At 45.2% G+C, this 24,323-nt stretch overlaps 1 protein-coding gene across 2 annotated transcripts; it reads left to right on the plus strand.

The window, feature by feature from the left end:
- Window positions 1–569: 569 nt before the first annotated feature.
- Gfod2 (Gfo/Idh/MocA-like oxidoreductase domain containing 2) lies at window positions 570–24,117 on the plus strand. Of its 2 annotated transcripts, none has more exons than XM_090357422.1 (3): window positions 570–743; window positions 17,102–17,445; window positions 22,580–24,117. In XM_090357422.1, the coding sequence occupies exons 2-3, from the start codon at window positions 17,187–17,189 to the stop codon at window positions 23,476–23,478; spliced, it is 1,158 nt and encodes a 385-aa protein (XP_090213548.1). In that variant the 5' UTR covers window positions 570–743; window positions 17,102–17,186; the 3' UTR covers window positions 23,479–24,117. The 2 variants fall into 2 exon arrangements, with proteins under 2 accessions (XP_090213548.1, XP_090213549.1); XM_090357423.1 differs by having other exon boundaries at window positions 570–709.
- Window positions 24,118–24,323: the final 206 nt, after the last annotated feature.

Raw genomic sequence — 24,323 nt, forward strand, 5'->3', positions numbered from 1 at the left:
CTGTGGAATGATAGCTGGCCGAGAGGCCTTCCTGATGCAGATGGATGGGAGACTGGGTCACTAGGACCCTCAGACAAACAGAGGCCTCAGAGGCTTTCCAGGCAGAAGTAACCTCCAATCACAATTCCTACAGAGCTAGTTTCACACCAAGACCTAAACTAGAAATGTGCTGAGCCAAAGGACTGCTTCGTTATCAAATATATTTACTTAGGAGAACACAGGCTCCAGTAGGAGACTGAAGTCACAGTTTAGAAAAGTGACATTTAAGGAGCAAATAACGTCCAGATGAAGAGTCGTCCAGACAGGCACCAGAGAATACATTAGTAATCGGGACCCCAAACCAGGACCTGGCCTTTTCTAGGCCAATCCGTGAGCCAAGGATAGATGGGTTCTCCCACCATCACCTCCTCTGCGGGGAAACCAAGAGGACCAGGACCTCGCAGCCCAGAGACTTTAAGCCCCGCCTCCAAACGAGGGAGCATGCGCAGCTCCTAGCGCTGGCCCCGCCCCGCGCGGGTCCACCCCCATCACAGAGCATGCGCTTTCCTCCCGCCGTCCCGCCCCTCCCTTCCAGAGCCCTCTGTTCCTTAGAAACCGGACGGCGTGTTCCCGGTGTCAGCGCGCTAAAATCCGGTGCCCGCGTATCCCCGCCAGCCTCCTTCAAGACGGACGGGTGGCGTCCGAGACCCGTCCGGACCCATGGTCTCCGGTGAGGCGCTAGACGGGCGATGCTAGCGTGCTAGGTGAGAGGCGGCCCGCCGCGGCGGGTGAGGGTGAGGGAGGGCCTGGCGCTGCCGCGAGCGGGCGCCGTCCGGGCCTCGGCCGGGTGCCCGAGGTCGCAGGCGTGGATACCGAGAGCCAGGCTGGAAGGGGCCTGTGCGCATCCCATTGCCAGCAGGCGCTGTGAGCACGAGGGTCGCCTCCCCGGAGTCGTTCTCCCCGGCTCAGAATTGGGGATCGGGGAGGTCCTTGAACGCCACCCCATCCCATCCGGAATCGAGATGCGGAAACCTGGGCTCCGTGTTCCCGGGCCGGGCGGACCCCTCCTACCTGTGTGTGAACGAGGATGGGAATTGTGGAAGGAAGCCTCAGACAAAGGGCTCGTGGGGTAGCTGGTCCATCCGCTTTCGGAATGAGAGAGGGCTTTGGGAGGGTAAAGATGTATTTAAGGAACAGGTGTTAAGGTGACAAGTTGAAGAAGGGACATCCCAGAAGGGTTAGGTTGTCTCTGCCAGTCCTGAGTGCCTTTTGGCTACGTCCCTGGCCTGTCCTTTAAAGCACACACTCACACACACAAAAAGAAGCAGATGGACTTATTAAGACAAAAGGTGAAAATAAAGTATTCCTTTGCAGGTCTGAGGGAAGGGAATTATGGGGACGTGAGAGTCTGTGAATGGTAGTGTGAAAAGTGTATGTTCCAGACTGGAAGAGAATTTATACAAACGGGACAGGAGTTGAAAAGTTAAAAAAAAAAAAACTGCATAGGGTCGACACCACGAAGTGTGTACACCATTGTGTGTATGTTCATTTGTTCTCCCAGTGTCATGCTTAGGGCATGGCCAGGCATGGCCTTGTGATCTATAGTGTATGAAGGCCTCCAGAGGAAGACTCATTTGTGTATGATCCTTCCAGCGAAGGTGTGTGTGTGTGCGTGTGTGTGTGTGTGTGTGTGCGCGCGCGCATGTTGCACTACTGGAAATTGAACTCAGGGCCCTGGGCACTGTCCCATCGCTTTATCCCACAAGGCTGGTGCTGTAGCTCTCGAGCTCCACTTGTGGCTTTTTGGTGGTTAATTGGAGATAAGAGTTGCACAGACTTTCCTTTCTGGGCAATCTTGGAACCTCAATCCTCAGCTAGGATTGCAGGGATGAGCCACAGACTTTCTTTCTTTCTTTTATTTTTTTTTTTAAGTAGCATATATCAGTTGTACAAGGTGAGGAGGTTCTGTTGTGACATCTTCACACATATATACAATGTATCCCAAGTATGGCAGGATTCCTTCTGAGAAGCTACATCAGAGAACAAAAAAGGCTTCAGGATATTCATTTCACAGACAACCTAAAAAGAAATTACTGCCTGTGAATTTAGATGATCTGTTTAGGCCAAGAGGTGAAAATTTTTACCAGGGCCTGGAGTTTGGCCTAGTGGTAGAGAGTGCTTGCTTAGCATGCACGAAGACCTGGGTTTGATTCCTCAGTAGCACATACATAGAAAGAGCTGGAAGTGGTGCTGTGGCTTAAGTGGTAGAACTCTAGCATTGAGAAAACTCAAGGACAGTGCTCAGGCTGTGAGTTGAAAGCACCAGGACTGGCAAAAAAGAAAAGAAAAAGAAAAAATTACCAGGTTGGAAAGTGCCCATTTTACAGGTGAAGATTGTTATAAGGAGTTTTCTACCACCTGATTGTCTCATTGCTTCTATGCAATGATAGGTCTTGGTTAAATCTATTATTTACTTTTTATCTGCAAAGAAAATTGCAGCTGGCCACATAGCAAGATCTTGTCTCAAAAACTTTAAAAAGAGGGGCCGGGAGTTTGGCCTAGTGGTAGAGTGCTTGCCTTGCATGCACGAAGACCCGGGTTCAATTCCTCGGTATCACATGCATAGACAAAGCCAGAAATGGTGTTGTGGCTCAAGTAGAAGAGTGCTAGCCTTGAGGAAAAAGCTCAAGGACAGTGCTCAGGCCCTGAGTTCAAGCCCCAGGAATGGAAAAAAAAATTAAAGAAAGAAAGAGAAAATTCAGGTATAAGATTTTAATAGTAATTTTAGAAATCAGTAGTGAGAAAATAGAAGCCCATACTGCAAAGATTTAAAAATTTTGCAATCTGTAGAAAAGAAATGTGATTTTTTTTTTCCTTCAGAAAAAGGGAGTCCCTGATTCTAAGTACTGAAGTCATGACCCAGTGATAAGAGTGCCTGACTAGAAATGTGAGACCTTGGTTTCAAACACCAATACCACAGATTGATTAATTGGTTGATTGATTGCCAGTGTTGGGGCTTGGTCTCAGGGCCTGGGCACTGTCCTTGGGCTTTCTCAAGGCTAACGCTCTCCCACTTGGGCCTTAGCACCACTTTCAGATTTTTCTGAATATATGGTAGCCAGGAATTGAATCCAGGGCTTCATGCTCGCTAGGCAGGCACTGTAGCACTAGGCCACAATTCTGACCCAGAAATAATTTTTTTTTTAAGTTTCTAGCTGGGTGCGGTGGCTTACACCTGTAATCCTAGCTACTCAGGAGGCTGCACTCTGAGGATCAAGATTCAAAGCCAGCCCGGGCACAAAAGGCTGTGGCTCAAGGAGTAGACTTTAGCTGAAGAGCCCAGGGACAGCACCCAGGTCCAGAATTCAAGCCTCATGACCCACCACCCAAAAAGTTTCTGATTCTAATGACCAAAGTCAATTTGTGAGCAGCTTTTTATTTTATTTTATTTATTCATTTATTTATTTTGTGTATGTGTGTGTATTCCAGTACCAGGGCTTGAAGTTAGAGACTCTTACTTGGCTTTTTTGTTCAAGGATGGTCCTTTACCACTTGAGCCACATCTTTACTTTTTTTCTGGATAATTAGAAATAGAGTCTCTTGGATTTATCTGGGATGGCTTTGAACCTCAATCCTCAGATCTCAGCCTCCTGAATACCTAGGATTACAGGCTATTGTTGGTAGCTTGATAAAACTAATGCTCAGTGAATATTTGCAGCACGTCTTCTTCCTCAGAGTAATAGGAAGCTTATATTGAAATTTTGTTAATAGGTTGAATCAAGTTTAAAAAAGATTTTCTCTTAAGTTTCTAAATCAATGTCATAGTCTAACAATGGATTTAGTGACTTTTCTGATATATGTGGAATTATTTTGTGTCTATACTGCAAGAGATATATTGAAGCATTATCAGAAACTGTATATGGGGAAAACTAGTTCTGTCAATCAAATTCTGCTTAATGTTCTAAACCACTATTGCTTTAGTTTTGGGCCAGGTGGAAGTAAGACCAAGCTATCAAAATGAAGGTAAGGATGAAGGAGCCATCACTCTCATCTGCACTGGATAGGAAGTCAACCCAAGTATTTCCCAGAGTGAGCTGTTGGAAAATATACTGATCAAATGTGGCTACAGTGTACCTCATAGATTTGAGTTTAATTTTCAAGCTTTACAATGAGAAAGACACTTGTTTTCAGAGAAGAGTGGACTTATAGAGGACTTAGAAAGGGTTCCTAAATTGCTATGACAACAAAACCTTTGACCAATAATAACTTAGCATCCCTCCATTCTGGGAGCAACTAAAGGCAGTTATCAAGTCTGACCTGCAATAAAATAATCAAGTGTTGGGCAGGCTGTGAGAGGAGCTTATCAACTAAACCAGTAAATGTTAACAGGATCTCCTTTCACTGAACTGATTTTCTAGTTTGACTAGAAAGAGTAATGAAGTGAACATGTAGTATCAGCTGATATACAAAGTTGAGATACAGAGGTTGGTGTTCAGAAAACACTAGAATCAAACAGATACCACTAACTTAGACATGGGAAAAATGCCTTTCCATTGCTTGAAGAGTCACTCAAGGAATTTCCAGTAGGAGTCTGCTGTTTTGGAGTTGGAAAGCATTAGAAAAAAATAAAATCAGAGAAGTAATGCACCTAAGTATACCGGGTGAATGTAACTGTAACTCCTCAATACATTACCCCAACAATAAAACATTTAAAAGTAAAAAAAAAAAAATCAAAGCTGGTGCAGTGGCTCACACCTATAATCCTAGCTACTCAGGAGGCTGATATCTGAGGATCAAGGTTCAAAGCCAGCCCAGGCACTAAAGACCATGAGACTCTTATATCCAATTAACCACTAGAAAAGTAGAAGTGATGCTGAGGCCCAAGGGGTAGGGTGGTAGCCTTGAGCTGAAGAACTCAGGGACAGCGCCCAGTCCCAGAGTTCAAGCCCCACGACTGACGAAATAAATAAATAAATAAATAAATTTGGAGAATTTGGCATTTTTGAGAATTTGTATGCAGTATAATATAGAGGTATTACTTCTCTTGCATACAAAAGTAGTGTTTATTTATTTATTTATTTTGCCAGTCCCGGGCTTGAGCTCAGGTCTTAAGCACTGGCCTTGGGCCTTTCTCAAGGCTAGAGCTCTACCACTTGAGCCTCAGCACCACTTCCGGCTTTTTTCTATGTACATGGTACTGAGGAATCAAACCCGGGCCTTCGTGCACTACCACTAGGCCAAACTCCCAGCCCACAAAAGTAGTGGTTTTTGTATTAGTAAACATAAAAGGCAAAACCTAAAGGCTAAGGATAATAAAATGTTTAGTATGTAAGGCCCTGAGTTCAGTCCCCACTACAAAAACAAACAAAATCCTTCTTTGGGGAGTCTAAAAGCCAAATCACTTGAAAATTTTAGATATATGTTTTTAAAAGTGGAAATGAAAGATTCTGGAAATAAGCCTTCAAGTCACAATTTAAAATAAGAGATACTGTCATGTGGTGGTTCAGGCCCATAATCATAGCTGCTTAAGAGGCAGAGACAGGATCACAGCTCAAGGGCAACCTAGGCAAAACAGTCAGCAAGGTCACACAGCAGACAAAGCTGGACATGGTAGCAGGTACCTATCATCCCATTGGCACAGGAGGTGTAAAATGTGAGGATCATAGTCCAGACACCTTGGATAAGAGAAGGAAGATCCTACTTGAAAGATAAAGCAAAGAGGGTTGGGGTATGGCTCTAGTTTTACTTAGAGCAGAGCTGCTATCTAATAAGTGCAGTGTTCTGAGTTTAATCTTTCATTATACAAGATACTATGGGGGAAATAAAAGCTACAACACTTATACTTCTAACTCATAAATTGAACATTTGGTCAGAAATATAACCACTGAAGGGCCGGGATTTTGGCCTAGTGGTTAAAGTGCTTGCCTAGCATGCATGAAGACCCGGGTTCGATTCCTCGGTACCACATACATAGAAAAAAGCCGGAAGTGGTGCTGAGGCTCAAGTGGTAGAGCTCTAGCCTTGAGAAAGTCCAAGGACAGTGCTCAGGCCCTGAGCTCAAGCCCAGGACTGGCAAAAAAAAAAAAAAAGAAGAAGAAATATAACCACTGAAATGCCATTTCATCAAACCAAAATCAAGAAAATAACAAAATTTCTTTTTTTTTTTTTTTTTTTGCCAGTCCTGGGCCTTGAGCTCAGGGCCTGAGCACTGTCGTTGGGCTTTCTCAAGGCTAGGGCTCTACCACTTGAGCCTCAGCACCACTTCTGGCTTTTTTTCTATGTATGTGGTACCCAGGAATCGAGCCCTGGTCTTCGTGATACTAGGCAAGCACTCTACCACTAGACCAAACTCCCGGCCCCTTTCCTGTTTTTGTTTTTGTTTTTTTTTTTTACAATGAGAGATTTGAGATAGAGCCTAATGGGGACTGAATACTGAGTGCATGCTTCCTCTGTGGTATAACTGTTTCTTCCAAACTTTCAGCTCTCAACTTCTTCTACAACTTTTTTCTTTCTACCCCGCCCTCCCCATTTGTGCTGTCCAGGGGCTTGAACTCAGAGTCTGAGCACTGCCCCTAAGCTTTTTTGCTCAAGGTTAGTGCTCTACCACTTGAGCCATAGCTCTCCTTCAAGCTGTGCGTGTGTGTGTGTGTGTGTGTGTGTGTGTGTGTGTGTGTGTGATTAGAGGTAAGAGAGTCACAGACTTTACTTCCTATAAACCCTTAATTTCTGTGGTGCTTATAGCTCTTCATTCTTCCCCCCTTTCCTTCCCTCCCTCCCTCCCTCCCTCCCTCCCTCCCTCCCTCCCTCCCTCCCTCCCTCCCTCCCTCCCTCCCTCCCTTCCTTCCTTCCTTCCTTCCTTCCTTCCTTCCTTCCTTCCTTCCTTCCTCCCTTCCTTCCTCCGTTTCTTCCTTCTCTCTGCTCTGATCTATCCCAGGGGTTTCATGCATGGTAGGCAGGTGCTGTTCCATTAAACTACATGTGAGGTCCTCTTTGGTGCTTTTTGGTGGATAGGATCCCCAAGCAGAGATGTTCTATGTAGTTAGGGGTTTCTGAAGTCCTATGGTGGCTCATGCTAGGAGATGGATGCTTAGAAGTATGCACCTGGAGCAGGAGCAAGTTGTCAAGGCTGCAGATAGGGAGTTGGGACTGTTCACATGGAGGTCCTGGTACAGTTGCTTACAGGGAGAGCAGGACTAATGATGGAATTCTCACATTGTCACTCTAGCACTCATTATTTTAGTAATATCAAAAAAATATGTTGGCCAGGAGTTTGGCCTATCGGTATAAGTGCTTATCTAGCATAAAGATCCGGGTTCAATTCCTTGGTTCCACATACATAGAAAAAAGCTGGAAGTGGTGCTGTGGCTCAAGTGGTAGAGCTTTTAGCCTTGAGAAAGCCCAATGACAGTGCTCAGTCCTTGGGTGCAAGGCCTAGGACTGGCAAAAAAAAAAAAAAAAAAAAAAAAAATATATATATATATATATATATACATGTTACACTCATTTATGTTTTTGAGTCAGTGTGTCCTTTGTAGCATAGGCTGTCCTCCAACTCAAAATCCTCCTTCCTTAAGACTCCCAAGTACTGAGATTTCGGCCTTGTTCCCTGTGCTCATCTCATTACTTCCTTGGGTTATAAAACAATAAGTGCCAATGGAACATGGTGGCAAATGCCTGTAATATGAGCACTTGGGAAGCAGACGTAGGAGGATCATGAAGTGGAGGCCAGACTGGGCTATACGGGAAGTTCAAGGCCATCCTGGGCTAATTAGCCCGCTCTGTCTCAGAAAAAACAAAAACAATTACCTGACTCATGTAATTGTAATCTCTATGATAACAATAAAGTGAATTAATTAAAAACAACAAGAACAATAAAAACAGTGAAGATGTAATATAACCAACAGTCTGTTTGAACCTGTTCTTCTCGGTAGAAGCTTTTTAAATCTAGTAATGGTCCAGAAACTTCTATGGATTTTAAATTCACTTCTCCTTTATGAACCAATTTAGCTGACCCTCCTGTACCTTGGGGAGTTATGCTTCACAGGACAGGCCATGAGGCCTGTCGATTCTTTCCCTCCTGGGGTAGAATGGGGACCTAGTGCCTCTGCTCGGATTCCATGGTGCTTGCCTAGCATTACCCGCTTGTCAGCTCATGGAGCTGGAATGGCAAGTACGTTTTTCCCTTGTTCTGCTTCTGTTTTTGCTCTCACAGAGAAGGCAGAAATAAGTAACTCAAGGATTCCATGTACATTTCTAAACACAACTAAACTTTTTTTTCATGGAGCCTTTGAATCCCCAAAAGCCAGGCCTTAAAACCTGTTATCATAATTCTAAACTGTAAAACTCACTTTTTTATGTGTGTACTGGTGCTTGAACTCAGGGCCTTAAGAAGGTACTCTTATCACCTGAGCCGAGTTTCTAGCCTTCTCTCCCAACTGGAACATAAATGCAGGTGAAGAGCCATTCACCTTCATCAGAAAGCAGAGACCTATCTGAAAACATGAAATGTTACTATTTCACCGTCTTAAGTACAAGTTGGTTCGTGGGTGTTGTGACTGTACTGTATGCAGTTTGATCTTGGCCTAGAACTTGCTGTTCAGAGCTACAAAGCTGTGCCTGATCCTGGTTCTGGCTCTGATAATGAGACGTGGTTGTCTTTGTCCTTTGAATCTCCTCCTCCATTTTTAAAATTTTATTTTATTGTCGGGATAATGTATAGCAGGGTTAAAGTTACATTCACCCACATTAATACCCCTTGTCTCCTTTTTTTTTTTTGAAACTGAAGCTTGAACCCAGTATCTGTGGATATTAAACACAAACTCCACTACTGAGCTGTATTCCAATCCATATATATATATATATATATATATATATATATATATAGTGTTTGTTTTGTTTTTGCCAGTTCTGGGGCTTGAACTCGGGGCCTGGGCACTGTCCCACTGTCTTTAGGCTTTCTCAAGGCTAGTGCTCTCCTACTTGAGCCACAGCACCACTTCCAGCTTTTTCTTTTTCTTTTTTTTTTTTTTTTTTGCCAGTCCTGGGCTTGAGCTCAGGGCCTGAGCACTGTCCTTGGACTTTCTCAAGGCTAGAGCTCTACCACTTGAGCCTCAGCACCACTTCTGGCTTTTTTCTATGTATGTGGTACTGAGGAATCGAACCGAGGTCTTCGTGCATGCTAGGCAAGCACTTTAACCACTAGGCCAAACTCCCGGCTCCTCTTCCAGCTTTTTCTATGTATGTGGTGCCAAGGAATGGAACCCAGGGCTTTGTGCATGCTAGATAAGCACTCTACCGCTAGTCCACGCTCCCAGCCCTGTTGTTGTTATCTTTATTATTATTATTATTATTATTATTATTATTATTATCCCTTATGACATTCTCAGGACTCATGCTGTGGTGTTAGGTTGTAACTGGATGTTAGTTCATGGTGCTTCTGCCTTAGGGAGATGCTCTGATGCTCTGCATATTAAGATAGCTCATACTCCTCAGGTAGCTTATAGTCTGGAGATTTTACACAACCAGTTATTTAAAGTCAGAACAGTAAGGAAGAAATTAGGCAGAAAGAGCCCTCTATCAGTGTCAGGTGCCATACTCATTTTGGGATGCAGCAGCGTGTGAAAGAGCTGATGTACTGTCATCCTGACAGTTACTTGCTAAGTGAATGTGCTGAGCTTTCTGGATGCCAAAACAAAGGCTGTTGTGAGAAGAGTCACAGAACAGAATTACCTAATGTAGTTGAGACACAGGCTCAGTGAGGAAATGACACTTAAATGGAGACCTGACAGTTCTGAGGAGCGAGCCCTCAGTAGCTGTCAAACGCCAGTGGGAGAGGAGAGCAGTGAAGGCCAAAGACCTTGACCAAGAATTTGCTTTTATTCTAGGGACACTGAAAGGCCAGGGGAGGAAGTGATTAGAACCAGGAGACCCAGAACCGTAAATGAATTCAAGTCAAGATGAGCCGATGATGGGTGCAGTGGTGGACTGGATGAAACAGGGAGGCGCCACAGTAGCTTCCTGGTTCCTTGTGAATCGATGACATTTGAGTCACCGTCACTTATTTAATCTGTTCTCATTCAGCTGAGCCAGAGGGCAAGCTTGACAGGAAGGGGATAAATCTGGGTGAGAACATCCTGCTGGTTGCTGAGGAAGTAAAAGACCCTGGGTAGCAGCTCATCTTCTTGGTCCTAAAGCCATATCATGTATTGCTTGTTTTTCCTCCCTGAATGATAAATCAGATGGGCTAGTGACATACCCCAAGTCCCTACTGAATTATGTACATGTTCTTTTGTTTTTGTTTTAAGACTGTGTAATCCAGGCTGACCTTGAACTCACAAATCTTCTGTCTCTATTTCCAAAGTCTTGGGATATAGGCATTCACCACAACACCCTGCTCTATATACATACATACAGTATTGATTGCTCAGTATATGGTTCTTAGTTTATTGATTAACTATGTGGAAACATAGTTTGTAGTACTGGGGTTTCCGTTTGACCTTGCCCTTTGTGCTTTCCTTATTTTTCAGATAGGGTCTTACATTTTTGCCCAGACAGGCCTCCAACCACAGTCCTCTTATCTACGCCCCCTGCATAGCAGCGATTATAGGCATGTACCACCAGGCTTAGCTTATTTATTAAGTCAGGGAAAGGATCACTAACTTTGTTCCTGGGCTTGTCTTCAACTTTAATTGTCCCTATGTCTACTTCCTGAGTAGCTAGATACAAAATGAGTCACTTCATCCAGCCCATAAAGTATCACTTCTAAGCAAATATTTATTGAGCATTCATTGTATATCAAGCCTTGTTATAGGAACTATGATGTAACAGTAAGCAAAATAGGTAAAAGCAAACAACAACAACAACAACAAAAACACCTCTGTTCCCAAGGAACATATTTTCTTACAAGAGAGATGGAGGAAATGATAGAATCATAAGGCTGTTTCTCTTATAAGACCATATTTAAATAGAGACCTGCAAAGAGTAATAGAATCGGGGTGGGGGGGGGGGTGGAGGAAGGAAGGAATGGAAGAACCAGCTGAGTAAGTATCTACACAGTACAGAGCCCTAAGGCAGAGGCAGGCTTATACCTGGTGTGTTTGAGATACACATCAATGAATCACTGTGGCTAGAATATGATATAAGGTGAGAAATGTAAAAAGAGGCTTGGAGGAGCATGCAGATATTATGTAGGGCCTTGTAGGTGAGTGGAAGAACTTTAGCTGTAACTCTAAGAAAGGTTGAGCAGAGGGGTAGCTTGATCTGACTTTTTTTTTTTTGCCAGTCCTGGGCTTGAACTCAGGGCCTGAGCATAGTCCTTGGACTTTCTCAAGGCTAGAGCTCTACCACTTGAGCCTCAGCACCACTTCTAGCTTTTTTCTATGTATGTGGTACCAAGGAATGGAACCCGGGTCTTCATGCATGCTAGGCAAGCACTCTACCACTAGGCCAAACTCCCGGCCCCCGATATGACATTTTAATGTGCTTTGTTGATGGGATGCAGCAGGAGAAGAAGCTGTGAAACCAGTTCCAAGATGAAGCCTTTGTGGGAGGAGGACATTTGTTTGACAGGGGAACATCAGGGCATTAAACGTTTCAGAAGCCTATTAAACATCCAAATAGAGATGCCAAATGAGCTGTGTCTTACATTAGTCTGGAACTCGAGACATGACCTGACTGAGGACATTGAGTCACCAGAGATGGTATTTAAAGCCATGAGGCAGTATAAATAGAAGAGAAATGGGTGGAAGCCTGCGCTCAGACATCATCTGGAGAAACTCGCAGAGGGGACTGAGAGATGGCCAGAGGCGAGAAGAGCCAAGTGAATAAAAACTGCTTCAAAGAGGGTGGGACTTACCGTACCTGATACCGCTGATAAGCATGAAATTAACCTTTGGATTTATCTACATCTTAACTGAATTTGATAAATACTAGGTGGTAGACGAAGCTTGGCTATGTGTATGTAATGTGACTAACAACCTAAAACCTAGTGTTTTCTGCCATGATACTACAGAGCACAGGTCATCATAGAAATTGTGTAATTGCAGTTTTAAACTCTGCACATTTCACTTTCCTAACCTGCTTCTTCCAGGTCAATTTTATACTGAAAGGATGTTACTGGGTTAAAGATTGAGTATCTACAAATCACAGACTTTTTTTTTTTTTTTTTTGGTCAGTCATGGGGCTTGAACTCTGGGCCTGGATGTCGTCGTTCCTGAGCTCTTCAGCTCAAGGGTACCACCCTACCCCTTGAGCCACAGCACCACGTCTGGTTCTCTAGTGGTCAATTGGAGATAAGAGTCTCAGGGACTTTAGTACCCACACTGGCTTTGAACCTCAATCCTCAGATCTCAGCCTCCTGAATAGCTAGTAGTACAGGTAGGAGGCACTGAGCCCGGCTCACAAACTTTTTTTTAAAAAGTTTTTATTGTTATTATAAAGTGATGTAAAAAAGGGTTACAGTTACATAAGTGAGGTAAGGAGTAAATTTCTTTTTGCATAATGTCACCCCTTCCTTCACTGCTAGTTTTTCCATCTCCACCCACAAGTCATATAGTTCATTTTCAGTAGTGTCTAGTAAGCACCACTGCTGCCTTGGTTCACCCCTTGTCCCTCCATTTCTGTGTTCCCCCTACTTTCCCAAAGGCATATAAACAAACAAAATCAACAACAAAGACAAAACTTGCTGTCACAAACTTTTTTCATGTACTGGGGATTGAACTCCCCTGAGTTTTACTACTTGATCGACACCTCTAATCCTTTTAGTTTCCTTTTGAGATAGGATCTTGTGCTTTTGCCTAGACCAGCCTCAGATCACCAATTGTCCTCCCTATCTGTCTCCCAAGTGACTAGAATCATAGGTAAAGGCCATTATGCCTGGCCCAGATGCCAGGTTTCATGTGCCAAGAACATAATTTACAGCTGAGATCTTTTTCTAGGTAGCCCTCACTGGCCTCACACTTGTAGTTCTCCTGCCTCAGCCTCCCAAAAGATGGGGCTGCAAGCCACACACATTTTTTTTTATTTTTTTTTTTTCTATTTTTTGGTGGATCACACGGCTTGAACTCAGCCTGGGCGCTGTCTCTGAGCTATTTTTTTTTTTTTTGCCAGGTGTGGGGCTTGAACTCAATGCCTGAGCACTGTCCTTGGACTTTTTCTCAAGTCTAGAGCTCTACCACTTGAGCCACTGCACCACTTCCAGCCTTTTTTATGTATGTGGTACAGAGGAATTGAACCCAGGTCTTCATGCATGCTAAGCAAGCACTCTACCACTAGGCCAAACTCCTGGCCCCAGTACTTTTATCATAATTCAATCAAGGTTGTGGGTAGTGCCTTTCTCACACAGGACTTAACTATTTTATATAGTACGTACTCATATAACACTTTTTTTTTTTTTTTTTTTGCCAGTCCTGGGCTTAAACTCAGGGCCTGAGCACAGTCCTTGGACTTTCTCAAGGCTAGAGCTCTACTACTTGAGCCTCAGCACCACTTCCGGATTTTTGCTAAGTATGTGGTACCAAGGAATCGAACCCAGGTCTTCGTGCATGTTAGGCAAGCACTCTACCACTAGGCCAAACTCCTGCCCCATATAACACTTCTTTAAGTAAGATTGATTTGTATCCTACTGAATGTTCTTGTGGCTATTAATTTCTTTTAGAGCACTTATACCCAGTGTCATGGCATACTTGTGTGGTTGTCTTCACCATGCAAGGAGAGCTGGATCTGTTTTATTCACCAAAATATCTTGTGCTTTGTCCTGGCCTGGCCTGTAGCAGGTGCTTACTAAGTGTATAATAGTGAACCATTTGCATAAATTACAAGTGTCATTTTACACACAAACACCTGAAACACAGCCTATAATTAGTTCAGCTAATGTCACCATCTGTTTTAAAATTAGTTTAAGGACCTACATCACACACTAACTAGAGCCCTGACCTTAGCTCTGGCCAGCGAGCTTCATTTTAACTATTTTATATTAGAATACAATTGCTGAAAGAAAGAAAAAAACCATTCCGGGAAAATCTAATCCCTAAACAAGTTTCTGAGCATTGGCTTTTTGGAATGCAGTCTGTGGTAGAGACTGTGGCAGCATCAGAGAAGGCAGAGCTCTGGTAGATCGCTCCTGCTGGGGGAAACTCCAGGTATGGCATTGTTCTGTGTCCACTCTTGTGGTCTTTGATGGGTAAGGGAGCTGGGCACCAATGAGAACTTTTCTACCCTTGTGTGCCAAGCCTCAGTTGACTTTGTATAACTACACATCCACACTGTTTCTATCCTTCCTATCTGCCATGGTTAAATCTGCTTGTCTTGGTGCCGCAGGATAGCTAGCTCCCTTACTAGTATGAGTCCTTCATGCGGGGGGTTAGGGGGGACTTCCTAACCCCTGACATTCAGAAAACTATGCAGTGCCACACGGTGTAGGGGAAAATGCCATTTTTACCCTCAGCAAGGGCAGAGACGAACTAATCACAGGACTTTAGGTTGAAGTTGCTTCACAGAAACTGTGTTCATGTCCCTCAAAGTCAACTTACAGTAGTTTTGCTGTTTGAAAGAGGAACTTTTGGGTTATTTTCATTTTTATTTATTTTTTGCCAGTCCTGGGTCTTGAATTCAGGACCTGGGCACTGTCCTTGGGCTTTTTCAAGGCTAGCACTCTACCATTTGAACCATAGCACCAATTCTGGCTTTTTCTGTATATGTAGTACTGAGGTACCCAGGGCTTCATGCATGCTAGGCAAGCACTCTACCACTAGACCACACTCCCAGCCCCTTTATTTTTATTTTTTTGTGCCAGACCTGAGGCTTGAATTCAGAGCCTGGGTGCTATCCCTGAACTTCTTTTGCTCAAGGCTAGTACTCTGCCACTTGAGCCACAGCACCATTTATGGCTTTTTCTGTACTTTACTGGAGATAAGAGTTTCATGGACTTTTCTGCCCAGGCTGGCTTTGAACTGAGCCAACTGAGTAGCTAGGATTATAGGCGTGAACCACCAGTTGCCAGTTTAAAGAGAGAATGTTATTTCACATATATTAATTTAGTTTGATTATAGACCTAAATTTGCATGCAGTATGGGCTTTTGTATACCACTAGATGCAACTATTTATGATTAAAAATTGAAGCCTAATTCATACACCATTAATGCACAGATCCTAACTTCAAGTTTTGACAATTATCTCATGTTCCCATCTTACCATGCATATTTCCATCACACCAACATGTTTGTTCCTATTACTTTCTGCCTTCCTTTGCCATAACCAAGCATTACCTTAGCACCATGTTGTGATGGCAAGGTGTGTGAGCTTAGCAGGACTGGGTTTTTGGAGGTCTTTTGAGGTGTATGAAAGGTGATGTGCAGGGATTTAGGGGCTGAATAAGAAACTATTAAGAGTGAGAAAGGGTGGCCACTGACGTAAACAAGGAAAACCAGCTGTGCCTGCTTGAGCAGGAAATACCTAGTCATCAAGCTTGCCTAGCTTCATGCCATCTGGCTCCCTCAGGTGTCAGCTGATACCCTGTACAGGTGTGAGGAGGCTGCTTTTGAGTCAGGGGAGGTAAAGCAGAGGTTACTGACAATTCTAATGTGTTGTTTTATACAACTGGTACTGGAATATGTGTGCACCCAAATACAGCTAGGGTCAAGAGGAATGCTGTGTGAGAGAAAGGACACAGACGTTCTTGCTGAGGGTGGCTATGTCTTATTCCTCTAGTGAACCCGGGTCTTGGTGCATGCTAGGCAAGCACTCTACCACTAGGCCATCATCCCTGCCCCAGTAAGCACAATTTCAGAAGTCAAATTTTTTTTTTTTTTTTTTTTTGCCAGTCATGGGGTTGAGCTCAGGGACTGAGCACTGTCCTTGGACTTTCTCAAGGTTAGAGCTCTACCACTTGAGCCTCAGCACCATTTCTGGCTTTTTTCTATGTATGTGGTACCGAGGAATCGAACCCGGGTCTTCGTGCATGCTAGGCAAGCACTCTATCACTAGGCAAAACTCCCGGCCCAGTCAATTTTTTTTTTTTTTTTGCCAGTCCTGGACTTGAGCTCAGGGCCTGAGCACTGTCCTTGGGCTTTCTCAGGGCTAGAGCTCTACCACTTGAGACTCACCACACCACTTCTAGCTTTTTTCTGTGTATGTGGTACTAAGGAATTGAACCTGGGCCTTCATGCATGCTAGACAAGTACTCTACCATTAGGCCAAACTCCCGGCCCCAAGAAGTCAAATTTTTAAAGGCAGTTTGTAAACTAAGCTAAAGGTAAAGGTACTCAATAAACTAAGGATGGTAAGGTAATTCTAAATTATTATTATTTCCAGTCCTGGGGCTTGAACTCGGGGTTTGGGCACTGTCCCTGAGCTTCTTGTGTTCAAGGCTAGCGCTCTACCACTTGAGTTACAGCGCCATTTCCAGCTTTTAATGTTTATGTGGAACTGAGGAATGAAACCCAGGGCTTTTTGCATGCTAGGTGAGCACTCTAACACTCAGCCACATTCTAGCCTAGTGAATTTGTACTTTTTTATTTATTTTAATTTTTTGTCAGTTGTGGGGCTTGAACTCTGGGCCTGGGCTCTGTCCCAGAGCTCTTCATCTCAAGGCCACCGCCCTACCCCTTGAGCCAAGCCCCACTTCCCATTTTCTAGAGGTTAATTGGAGATAAGAGTCTCAGTTCCTTTGGTGCCCAGGCTGGCTTTGAACCTTGATCCTTTGAGCCTCCTGAGTAGCTATGATTACAGGCCTGAGCCACTACGTGTCCTAATGAATATTATTTATTTATTTATTGCCAGTTGGGGCTTGGACTCAGGGCCTGCATACTGTCCTTGGGCTTTCTCAAGGCTAGAGCTCTACCACTTGAGCCTCAGCACCACTTCCAGCTTTTTTTTTCTACGTATGTGGTACCGAGAATTGAACCTCGGTCTTCGTGCATGCTAGGCAAGCACTCTACCACTAGGCCAAACTCCCGGCCCCTTAATGAATATTTTTATGCCCCCCCTCCCCCCCAAAACAATCTTTGAGCCTGAGCACTAGTGGCTCACACCTTTGGAGAACTTGTTGCCTGTAATAAGCCAAGACTATGACCCTAGCTAAAAGTGTAGCCTCCACTACTCACCAATGTGTTACTTGCTATTCTAGGAGCCATGTCCGACCAGGACTATGGGAAGATCAGCTCCATGCCAGAGGCCCTGGTGAAGCGATGAGTGGGTGAGCCGAGGCCGGGATGAAGATGCTGCCGGGTGTGGGTGTGTTTGGTACTGGCAGCTCGGCCCGGGTCCTGGTCCCACTGCTGAGGGCAGAAGGATTCACAGTGGAGGCCCTGTGGGGGAAGACCGAGGAAGAAGCAAAGCAGCTGGCTGAGGAGATGAACATCACCTTCTACACCAGCCGGACCGATGATGTCTTGCTGCATCAAGATGTAGACCTGGTGTGCATCAACATCCCCCCTCCGCTCACCCGCCAGATATCTGTGAAGGCTCTAGGTATGCAAGTTGCACTGTGGTAGGCAGACTGTCCCTCCGGATAGTTCTCAGAGCCTCAGTGTTCTCCTCTGGGCCTGGGTATGCCCTCCTGGGCTATGTTCTGTGACTCATCTGCCACCCCTCAAGCAGAACCTAAGGAGGAAAATAGGTTGGAGAATCTCACAGCTCCCATTAGTAAATCCCTGAGCACAAGCTGGGATGGCCTATCTGGGATGCTGATGATTATATTTCAAGCGAAGTCAAGGCCCTGCCTCTGGAAAGTCAGCATCCCCTGGATACTGGGAAACTGGTGGTGATTGACACGTTTGTTCTTCTCCACAGAGACAGGCAACACCACAGGAAGGAGAGGAGGCAATGTAGCAGGCTGCTGTTTCCCATGCTTTGTCAGCCCTGGATGTAGTGAGCACACGCCCTTCCTGCCAACCACAATCTTGTATAGCCAGGAGGCAGGAAGGCAGTCTGACTTTGCCCACAGGATCTGAGGTACAGCCTGCTGATGTAGCCACTCCCTCTGAGAGTGATGGGCTTGGAGACGACCTGCCCCGCCCTGGGCCTGGCCTGACCAGCAGTTTTGCAGTTCCTGCTGGGCCTCTCTTTCCTATCTACACTGGACAGAGTCTTTTCTTCATCCTAGGCAAATTAGAATCTAGTACGAAAAACAAACCAGTAAACATTTACCGAGCAATTATTTTTTTTAGGGTTTCCTGTATACCAGGCATTGTTTTGATATTATTTTGTGCTGTATCACAGCCCTCCCTGCCTCCAGACTCACAGTCTGAGAATACTAGAAGCCAAGTGGGGTGGTCCATACCTGTAATCCCAGAACTCAAGAGGTTTGAGAGTTTAAGTCCAGGCTGGATTACATTGCAAGATGTTGTCTTTTAAAAAAAAAAAAAGGGCCAGGAATTTGGCCTAGTGGTTAAAGTGCTTGCCTAGCATGCACGAAGACCCGGGTTCGATTCCTTGGTACCACATATATAGAAAAAGCCGGAAGTGGTGCTGAGGCTCAAGTGGTAGAGTTCTAGCCTTGAGAAAGTCCAAGGACAGTGCTCAGGCCCTGAGCCCAAGCCCAGGACTGGCAAAAAAAAAAAAGTTTAGCCATGCGGTGGGGCATGCCTGTAATTTCTGCACTCAGGAGGCTAAAACAGGAGGATTTCAAGTTTAAGACTAGGCTGGGAATATGGCTTAGTGGTAGAGTACTTGCCTAGCATGCAATTCCTTGGTACCACATAAACATAAAAAGCTGGAAGTGACACTGTGGCTCAAGTGGTAAAGTGCTAGCCTTGAGCAAAAATGTACAAGACTGCCTGTAATCCTAGCTACTCAAAAGGCTGAGATTGAGGATCAAGGTTCAAAGCCAGCCTGGACAGTGCCCAGGCCGAGTTCAAGCCCCATGACCCACAAAAAAAAGGGAGGGGGTAAGAGTTTGGCCTAGAGGTAAAGTGCTTGCCTAGCATGCACGAAGACCAGGGTTCAATTTCTTGGTACCACATACATAAAAAAAAGCCAGGAGTGGTACTGTGGCTCAAGTATTAGAGCTCTAGCCTTGAGAAAGCCCCAGGACAGTACTCAGGCCCTGAGTTTAAGCCCCAGGATTGGCAAAACAAAAACAAACAAAAAAGAGTAGCCATATATATATGGCTAATTTTTTTTAAATTTTGCCAGTCCTGGGCTTGGGCTCAGGGCCTGAACACTGTCCTTGAACTTTGTCCATCTTTTTGGTAGTTAATTGGCAATAAGAGTTTCATGGACTCGTGGACTTTCCTGCCTGGGCTGGATTTGAACTGTCATCTTCAGATCACAGACTCCTGGGTAGTTAGGATTACAGGCAGAGATACTGATGCCCAGCTGACCATGAGACCACCACTCTTCCTAGCCACTACCATGGCAAGAAGCCTCAAGGCTCTCCTGCTTATCTCTTCCTTGTTGTAAGGGAAGTAATAGAAAAGAGTTACTGATGTGTTTGGCCCAGTGGTTTAGGGAGGATTCAAATTCATTGAATTGAGTAAGAACTTGAATCCATCTGGCTGTCAACTTGGCCAGAAATTGTAGATGGTCTTTTTCAGAGCTCTCTCTAAAGGTAGGTGACACCAAGGAAAATGGTGGCTCCCCAATGAATTTAGAAAATTGAATAAGCCAGTGCTTCAGCGAAGAGTTGCTTCCATGGGAATCACCCAAGGCAGTGCATGTTGTGAGTGTTGGCTGATGGGTGATGTGTTAGAAACTTTCTGTGTTCTCCCTGAGTTTTAGTGTCTCCCCGGAGACCATTTCTAAAGAAAGCTTTGCAGGCGAAAGTGGGAACCCTGGGATTCTCTGGCAGCAAGCCAGCTATTTTTTAAATTTTTAGTCTAAGAAAACAGTATGTTTTGAGCTTCTTAATAAAAACAGGAAAGAGAGCAGGGTCACCAGGGGCTTCTGAGATGTTGGTCTTCTCTCTTCATACCTACTGTAAGTAGAAGGAGGGTGCATGAGCCCCAAATAACCAGCATGTGCTAGGCTTGGATTCAGAGCCACTACCCCTAAGAAAAGGGACAAGTGGAGGCCCAGGAACATTGAGAAAAGATTCCTTCTCAGAGTCACAAAATGGAACATTGTAGTTACCTCTTCTTGCTATATTTTTACCTCATTTCTGGATCCAAAAAAATTGTCTCTTGCCAGTTGCTGGTGGTTCAGACCTGTAATCCTAGCTACTCAGGAAGCTGAGATTTGGGGATCATTATTCAAAGATCTTTATTCTATATATAGATATATAGACATCTATATATAGATATCTGTAGATAGATAGATAGATTTTTATTTTATTTTATTTTGCCAGTCCTGGGGTCTAGGCATGCATGGAGATTCTTATCTCTAGTAAACTACTCACAAAGAAGTTGGAAGTGGTGCTGTGCCTCAAGTGGTAGAGTGCTAGCCTTGAACAAAAGAAATTCAAAGACAGCACTTGAGTTCAAACCCTAGGACTGGAACACACACACACACATTGTCCTCTTGTCCTAATTCTTTTTTTTTTTTTTTTTTTTTTTTGCCATTCCTGGGGTTTGAACTCAGGGTCTAGACACTGTCCTGAGCTTCTTTTACTCAAGAGTAGCACCCTACCACTTGAACCACAGCACCACTTCTGATTTTTTTCTGTGTTTGTGGTACTGAGGAATTGAACCCAGGGCTTCATGTATGCTAGGCAAGCACTACCTGTAAGCCACATTCCCAGCCCCGCCCCCTTTTTTTCTTCTTAACTTAGCATTGGTTATTTATGAAAGCGAATTTCCTTTTGAAATGTATAACTATGCATACAGTGTATCTTGATCAGATCATCTTGTTACTCTCCACCATCTCCTCTGTCCCTTTCCTAAACCAATCAGAACAAACTTCACTGTTCCATTTTCACTGATGTACATATAGCATTTTGACTATGTTCACACTCTTTCATCCTCTCTGTTTGCCCATGGGCCTTTTGATCACTAACTTGTTGGAATGACTGGTAGAAAACAATTGGTGGACCCTGAGACCTCTCTGGAGTTATGGCTGGAATGCTAAGCCCATCCTGTTATCATGTAGATCAGTTACCTCACCACAACTGTTGATGTGAAAATGCCTAACAGTTCAGCACATGTCCATATATGTCTTCCCCTCTCTAGCTCACATGCATTAATCAGGTCCTCCAGAGAAATCAATGATATTAAGAGAAAGCGAGAAAGCGATTTATTTAAGAATTTTCCCACAGTTCAAGGCCAGCCTGGGCATGAAAGTACATGAGACTCTTATCTTCAGTTAACCACTAAAAAGAAAACTGGAAGTGGGGCTGAGGCTCAAGGGGTAGGCCAGTAGCCTTGAGCTGAAGAGCTTAGCAACAACGCTCAGGCCTAGCTGTAGGTGCGCACACACACACACACACACACACACACACACTAATCTGCTTTACTCAAAGTCTATTGACTTAAATGTTAATCATATCTAAAAATTACCATCATAGCAATATCTAGATGGCCGCTTGATAGGCCCTTGAATTGATACAGGAAATTGACCACATTTCCTCTTTTCACTTATAGCTGCCTCAATTCTGTTCATATTCTTTTTTTTTTGCCAGTCCTGGATCTTGAACTCGGGCCCTGAGCACTGTTCTTGGGCTTTCTCAAGATTAGAGCTCTTCTCCTTTCAGCTTTTTCTATATATGTGGTACCAAGGAATCAAACCTGGGTGTTCATGTGTGCTAGTCAAGCACTCTACCAGTAGGCCAAAGAGTCTCATGGACTTTAGTGCCCTGGCTGGCTTTGAACTGTGATCCTTAGATCTTAGCCTCCTGAGTAGCTAGAATTACAGGCATGAGCCACTGCACCTGGCTCTGTTCATATTCTTAAGACTCTGGCTCAGTGATTGATTGGGGAAGGGGAAGTGAAGAAAGGTGACAGAAGGACGAGTCAAATCAAGGTCTGTTGTATATATACCTGAACATGTCAAAATGAAACCCCTTTGTATAATTTATTAATGCTAGTAAAAATTGTGGAGAAAAAAATAACAATTTTAAGAAGTTAACTATGCTTACCTAGCATGCATGAAGCCCTGGGTTTGATTCCTCAGTACCTCATAAACAGAAAAAGCCAGAAGTGGTGTTGTGGCTTAAGTGATAGAGTGCTATCCTTGAGCAAAAGAAACTCAGGGACAGTGCCCTGGACCTGAGTTCAAGCCCCAGGACTGACCAAAAACAACAAAAAAAATGAAAGTGTGGCTCAAGGATAGAGCAAAGAAAGCTAAGAGATTGCACCCAGGCTTTGATTTCCAGCCCCATTAGCAGCACCATAAATAAATATTTTAAGAAATTTAGCTAGTAAAGAAAATGGAGGGAAAAGAGAAATGACAATTATATAGATTCTGGCTCAGTGGTAGAACACTTGCCCGACATTTGTTTAGGACCGGGATAAATTCCCAGCACTAGGAAAAAAAAAAAAAAAAAGGAAAAGGAAAAAGAAGGTAACTCCTCTTTACACAGCCATAACATTCTCCAGTGCAGTCCCTGAGACTGTTGTCAGTGTATGCTGAGTCGCCTTTCCTCCTGTCCACAGGAGACCTTCCTGGATCCATCTACCCTGGAGAAATTTCTTTTCTGTAATCGCGATTTCGCACTGTGTCTCGTTCATAGGCATCGGGAAGAATGTGGTCTGTGAGAAGGCAGCAACGTCGGTGGATGCGTTCCGGATGGTGACGGCCTCGCGGTACTACCCGCAGCTCATGAGCCTGGTGGGGAACGTGCTGCGCTTCCTGCCGGCCTTCGTGCGCATGAAGCAGCTGATTGCCGAGCACTACGTGGGCGCGGTGATGATCTGTGATGCCCGCATCTACTCGGGCAGCCTGCTCAGCCCCAGCTATGGCTGGATCTGCGATGAGCTCATGGGCGGCGGGGGCCTGCACACCATGGGCACCTACATCGTGGACCTGCTGACCCACCTGACCGGCCGGAGGGCCGAGAAGGTGCATGGGCTCCTCAAGACCTTCGTGAGGCAGAACGCCGCCATCCGGGGCATCCGGCACGTGACCAGCGATGACTTCTGTTTTTTCCAGATGCTCATGGGCGGGGGAGTGTGCAGCACGGTGACACTTAATTTCAACATGCCGGGTGCCTTTGTGCATGAGGTCATGGTGGTGGGCTCTGCGGGACGCCTTGTGGCCCGGGGAGCTGACCTCTATGGGCAGAAGAACTCTGCCACGCAGGAGGAGCTACTGGTGAGGGACTCCCTGGCCGTGGGTGCTGGGCTACCGGAACAGGGCCCCGAGGACGTCCCGCTGCTCTACCTGAAAGGCATGGTTTACATGGTGCAGGCCTTGCGCCAGTCCTTCCAGGGGCAGGACGACCGCCGCACCTGGGACCACACCCCTGTGTCCATGGCCGCCTCATTCGAGGACGGGCTGTACATGCAGAGCGTGGTGGATGCTATCAAAAGGTCAAGCCGATCTGGAGAGTGGGAGACTGTGGAGGTGCTGACGGAGGAGCCTGATGCCAATCAAAACCTGTGCGAGGCACTTCAGCGGAACAACCTGTGAGCCTGAACACGGGCTGCCTGCCTGCCACAGGGCACGGATGCCGGGAGGGAGCACGAGCCACGATGGGGTGTGACTTCAGGAAAGACAGTGTCTTTGGTTTAATAACCATGGGCTAGGCCTAGGAGAAAACTGAGGGAGACCCAGGTTAAGCATCCCCTCTGTCTACTCATCTCAGATTTGCAGGGCAGTGAACCCTCCTGCTGCCAGGGCTTGGGCAGGCAAGCCCACTGTGTAGGGTAGAGCTGCTGGCAGGCCTCTTCAGAGTTCTCGGAAGCAAGGCCTGCAGACGTGTGGCCTAGGAGCACTGACTTATGGTCATACAGGATAAGAAAGCCCACAAGGAGCCAGCTTGACTGAAGCCTGAAGAGAAATGACAAGAAGCCTTGTTTCCATACCTTTCTTGGGCTCGGGCATCTCAGGAAGAATGAGGGCAACAAGTCACCTCAGGGCTCCTCACCTGCCTTCCTATGTGCCCGGCCACTCCAGGCCCCAGGCCAACCCCTCCTGCAGAGAAGAGGGGCCTCTATATTAAATGAGCTCTTGGGCTATTGACCTGCGGAAGAGGGCCCCTGACCTGGCAGAGAGGAGATGGGGAGCTGTAGGACATCAGATAAATGTCAATAAATAAGTCAGAAAACATATCAGGATATGTGGTGGTTTATTTGGTAGTTGGGTTTCTTGAAAATTGGATGGTTGTTGACCACTGCAGATTTTCTCTTTTTTTCATGACTGCACAGCAGCTCTGAGCCTGCCATAGACACATCACCATCTGCGGAGCCACACAGGCTCTGCCACTGCCTACCTAACCTTGTCTCTGGCTTTCTCCTCCAGAGCCAAATCCTGGG

This window comes from Megascapheus bottae, chromosome 24 (assembly GCF_031878675.1).
Source record: "Megascapheus bottae isolate mThoBot1 chromosome 24, mThoBot2.hap1, whole genome shotgun sequence".
In the NCBI taxonomy this organism is placed as follows: domain Eukaryota; kingdom Metazoa; phylum Chordata; class Mammalia; order Rodentia; family Geomyidae; genus Megascapheus; species Megascapheus bottae.

Coding starts and splice junctions, on each gene's coding strand:
- Gfod2 (XM_090357422.1), top strand. CDS start 17,187: ATGAAGATGCTGCCGGGTGTGGGTGTGTTTGGTACTGGCAGCTCGGCC. Junction 17,446..22,579: donor GATATCTGTGAAGGCTCTAG/GTATGCAAGTTG, acceptor TCTCGTTCATAG/GCATCGGGAAGAATGTGGTC.